Source organism: Pinus tabuliformis, chromosome J, assembly GCF_031772625.1.
Source record: "Pinus tabuliformis cultivar Carrire ecotype Pingquan chromosome J, CPIR1, whole genome shotgun sequence".
Classification (NCBI taxonomy): Eukaryota; Viridiplantae; Streptophyta; class Pinopsida; order Pinales; family Pinaceae; genus Pinus; species Pinus tabuliformis.
In genome coordinates, this window is record NC_142295.1 from 1239082733 (window position 1) to 1239087900 (window position 5168).

At 40.2% G+C, this 5168-nt stretch overlaps 1 protein-coding gene across 1 annotated transcript; it reads right to left on the bottom strand.

The window, feature by feature from the left end:
• Positions 1-2109: 2109 nt before the first annotated feature.
• On the bottom strand, positions 2110-4744 carry LOC149231660 (L-type lectin-domain containing receptor kinase IX.1-like). The gene has a single exon (XM_089376341.1). The coding sequence runs from the start codon at positions 4407-4409 to the stop codon at positions 2268-2270; it is 2142 nt and encodes a 713-aa protein (XP_089232467.1). The 5' UTR covers positions 4410-4744; the 3' UTR covers positions 2110-2267.
• Positions 4745-5168: the final 424 nt, after the last annotated feature.

Here is a 5168-nt window from a genome sequence, read left to right on the forward strand (position 1 = left end):
AAGAGTTACTTCCCACCACTATTCATGTAGGAGTCAAATTGTAAATGTGTAGACATCTCAATTTATTAGTTCCTTCCAAAATAGGGCTTGTGAGTTTAGCATTGACCAATGCGAGTTATAATGTTTTATATAATATTGTCTTAAGGATAATAGCATTGACAAATGCTAGTTATACTGTTTTATATAATATTTTCTTAAGCATAATTTCTGACTTGAGTGGTAGGTGCTTGTTTTAAATGAATTGTTAATTTCACATTCAATGTATTTATTTATAATCAAAATTTAACCTCTTGTTTTTGGGTGTTTCTTTTCCATACTTCCAAAATATACTAATTTAAATAATAATAATAATAATAAAATGTTATAAAAAACTACCTAATAAGTTCCCTACACATTATTCTGCTGTAGGCATGGTCTATATAGGAATTGGGCTTGAGAAATTTTGATTTTTAAATAAACTATTGGACAAGACTTTATTTCAAGAGAATATTTTTAGTCTAATACATCATTTTAGGAATAATATGAAAAATATTTGAATAGATTTTCACTTTCAAATAAAAGAATAACATATTTAATTTAAAATTATTTTATTTTAGTGTACTTTAAAATTCCCGCCCTTAAAAGTTATGGAAATTGCGGCTATATTTTGAAAAAATTTGGTAGGGATTTCTGTAAATCCAAATAAAAATTGTCAAATTTCATAATTTTAGGTGGTACAGAGGATTTTGATGGTGCTGAATCTATTTTCACCATAAAAAATATGATCCAATCACTGCTTTTACAAGATTTTTTGAATTTTTTTGCCCAAATTCCTATCACTTTTGACGGTCCAAAAAATTATAGACAACTCCATTAAAATCAAAACCTAACATATTCAATTTAAAAATAATTTATTGAGTTGATTAGTTGACTTTTGAATCAGTTGATTCGAACGCTTCTTCTGCCGCAGCGGCTCTCACTAACCGATTGAGAAAGAATAATTTAATGGCAGTACTGGTTTTATGACCATTTTTTAAACTCTGATTTAACTCGGGATCCGTACCAGGGCTTGGCTTCAGGTTCAGGAACATGCATATAATTATCAATCAAATGAACAGTCGGAAACGCTCATGGCATCTTATATTTCGACAAGTCCTACAATTTCAAAATGTTCAAGTTGTCACGTCAAAATTGGATGATGATTATTTGCTTTTAATATTTATCATTTTAAGCATTATGTAGAGTCATAAGTGTTACATTTTTTCATATATCAGTGATTAAGCCAAAGAAATCCATTTTATTTGGGAATTATTATAATTTTTTTATTTTTTTTGGGCCGTTAAATGTGAGAGTCTGGCAATAAATTAAGAAGTGTTTGTTGAAAATAAGGTATATAATAAGACTTAAAGATAGTTAGGATTTGTGAATGGAAATTTTGATTGATAAATAGAAAATTTATATTGAAAGATTTATGTGATAGTTTAGATGGAAATTTTGATTGCTTAATAGAAAATTTATGTGATTGATAATTTTATTTGAGAAATTTGAATTTAAAACAAATTATATTATTTTACATTCAAATAAATTAACAATATAAAATATATCAACTATATTTATTAATATAATTTATTTACTCATTATATATTCCAGAAAACAATTGATGCCAACAATACTATATATCCTAAAAGTAAATAAGACCCTCACAACTTATCACTGACTATCCATTACAAACAACATGTGAATCCCCACTTCAACCCCTGAGTTTAAATAGATTGCAGATTTCCTAAATATTCAGGAATCGGATCATATCTATCCAATTCCTAAATATTTTAGAAATCTGCAATAGACTTAAGGATGCCCCACAAACTTAAGGATGCCCCACTTCAATGGCGTCAGTTGATAACAAGACCACATTTATCCATAGAACTATTTAAATAAACTACGTGAAATTGAGATGTTTTCTGTATTTCCTATCGTATAAACTATGGCAAAATGTTCTGTACATTCTTTCAGACTTTCACATATTTTTCTCTCTGCACATCGGTTCAATATATATATTTTAGGAAAGTAGCCGTAACAACTAACATGTTTGTTCATACAAAGTTCTAAAAAACTTACTCGTAACAATTAACCTGCTGGTTCATAAACAGTTCTCCGCGCTGCCTCTCACTCAAACGATATGTTCAAGATTCCAATAAATTCCATGCCATATCCTTTTAAAATGGCATAAAATTTGGCCTGAAATTAGCATCACCTTGATGTGATGCATATTCTGATAAGTGTCATCTCTATCTCCCATAATGGAGGGTTGAGGCTGTAATGGAAGAGCCTCCACCGCAAGCGGAGCCAGTAGAAGCTGACCCGGAGTAAACATTTGAATACGAAGCAGGAGGGCGAGAATTAAGTCCCTGGTTTGATGGCAAAACTACATAAATGGCCAACGGCCTTGAAGAAGGAAGCTGCATCATCTTTTCACTGGGATTTATGAGAACCTGCAGCGCTTGTCTGATTGACGGACGCAGCTGGGGATCTGGATGCGAGCAGGCAAGTCCCAAAGTAAATGCTCGTTTCATCTGTTCTTCCTCAAAATCTCCATCCAATCTCGGATCCGCGGCCTCGATAACTCTTCCCTCCCGGTAAAGTTCCCAAATCCAATCTACCAAATTCCCCTCCGACAATGGCTGCTTTCGATCCACAACCCGCCTCCCGCTTGCTACTTCCAAAACAACGACCCCGAAACTGAAAACGTCGGACTCTGCAGTAGCCTTGCCGGTGTACCCGCACTCTGGTGCCACATAGCCGGGCGTCCCCGCCAGCATCGTGGTGACAGCCGGATTCGTTTCATCATGCTCAATCAGCCTGGCGAGGCCGAAGTCCCCCAGACGGGCATTGAATTCCCCGTCGAGCATAACATTGCTGGGCTTAATGTCCCGGTGGACGATTCTCTGCTCCCATTCTTCGTGAAGGTACAGCAACGCTGAAGCCAGCCCGCATAAGATTCTGTGTCTCCGGGTCCAATTCAGATGGGGCTGATCCTGATTCTGATGGCTATCCCCTGGCTGCCTGAAGATGAACCTGTCGAGGCTCCCGTTGGGCATATAGTCATACACGAGCAGCAGCTCGTCGCGTTGGTGGCACCAGCCCTGTAACTGTACCAGGTTCCTGTGTCGAAGCCGACCTATGGTGATAATCTCCGACCTGAATTCTCGTTCTCCCTGTCTTGACCCGGCAGAGATTCTCTTCACAGCTACTAGTGTCCTCGCCCTGTCTGGTCCTTCCAGGCTACCCCTGTAAACGCTCCCGAAGCCGCCGGTTCCAAGAAGTTCAGTTTCGCTGAAGTCCTTTGTCGCGGTTGAAAGAAATTTGTAGGAGAATCGGTGAGGAGCGTACGACGAGGCCATCGTTCGGCCCTCCAATATCGCTAGCTCCCCGCTGAACAGCCGGCCTGAGTCCGCTCTCTGTTTTCTAGTTCTATCGATGAACCACGCCGACAATCCCAACAGTACGGCCACGACGATGATGGAACCGGTAAGGAGCCCGACTTTCAGCCCCCTGCTTGTGGACCTTCCGTGGGCTATGTTCAGAGACGAGTCGGGCAAGATCTCCGAAGTGAAATTCCAGTCCAAAATACGCTGAATCTCGAAAGAATTCCCCGTTGCAGCCGAGAATCCCAGGTACGCTGATCTCGGAACGGTTCTTGATAGCTCTATTGTGTGGTTTAAGATGAACGAATAGGGAATTGGTCGGTCTGCATAGGCGGCATATATTTGCAGGGTTTTGCTCCAGCCATCGTAATGGATTCGAAACCTTATCGGCCGCCCCGATTTGATATCGATGCCGTTTTGACCGAGAACGGCGGTTGCGTCGGATTTGATACCCTTGACGTCTATACCGACATGGTTGTCGTCCGGATCGATTTCGTTCTTGAAGGTGTCGAATTCGATGGCTAGTTGATTCGTTGTGTTTCCATCTGTGGATGAACCGAACAAGCCCAGAGATCCTCCGGAGCTATCTGGGAGAAAGGGTCCGTCGTTGGGGACGATGATGAAGGCCAGACCGTCACCGTTGAAATTCTTCAGCCCGTCCGGAAGGATGATTGTCTGAACGAAGATGGTGAAGGTGGTCGTAAATGTGGCCGGCCAGAGCGTGATGGGTTCACGGTAAAGAACCCTTCCGATGCACTTATACATGTCAGAATATTCATGGGAAGCACCGGATGTAGTGTTCGGCGATGGAGTGAGATCGATGTAACCAGCTGAAGAATTATAGGAAGCATTTCCCATGTATATCAACTCGTTGCTGTTGTCGTTGCCGAACGATGGGAAAGAGAAACCAGACGTAGTATTTCCATGGGACTGTGCAAGGGACACCATAGCCAGGATTGGGAAGAGAAGTGCCAAAGCACAGAGCTCCTCCTTTGCACCCACCATGATAATCAGACTGCAAAATGAAACAGCAGTCGAGCAGAGCGGCTGGTTACTTATTAGCAATCACAACGGACGTTTGTATTCATCAATTAAAGCACAGAAAATTAGATCACCATAAAATCAAACAAACAAAAATGGGCAGAGCCAAGGGAGAGCTTTTCTTCATGTATAAGTTTACAAAGGACGAGGGATATAATTATGATATTTCTTTCAAAAGTATTCATACTGAACCTGCAAAGTTTAAGAAACAACAGAAATTATTGAGATGCAGCCCTACAAGAAAATCTCGTGCGGTGAATCAGGATAAATCCGTAAATTGCAATGGAAATCATACTCAAAAGTATAAGTATATAGTCCTGTCTCGGTTTGCGCCAAGAAATCTATGGGGCCAAACTTCTCCACCTCACCATTAAACCACACCCAAGGAATGGAATTGAAATGGCCAGTCTACCATCAGTCACATCTGGATATAGCCTAGTTGCACATGCAGAGCCTGAATCTGTCACTTGCTTTAGCAAAGAACACGGTGGAAACGGTGGAATGAGGCCAAAGTGACCACGGAAACTCCTATTTCTACCACTATAGAAAAGTTAATGCACCCTGACATGCAAGGCGAATAGTGGCTGCCTTGCATTTATATTTCCCTCAAAGTTGACTTTGACATGTTAGCAGTAAGGCAACCACTATTCCCCTTTCATGTCAGGGTGCATTAACTTTTCTATAGTGGTGGAAATAGGAGTTTCCACCCACGATGCCATGCTT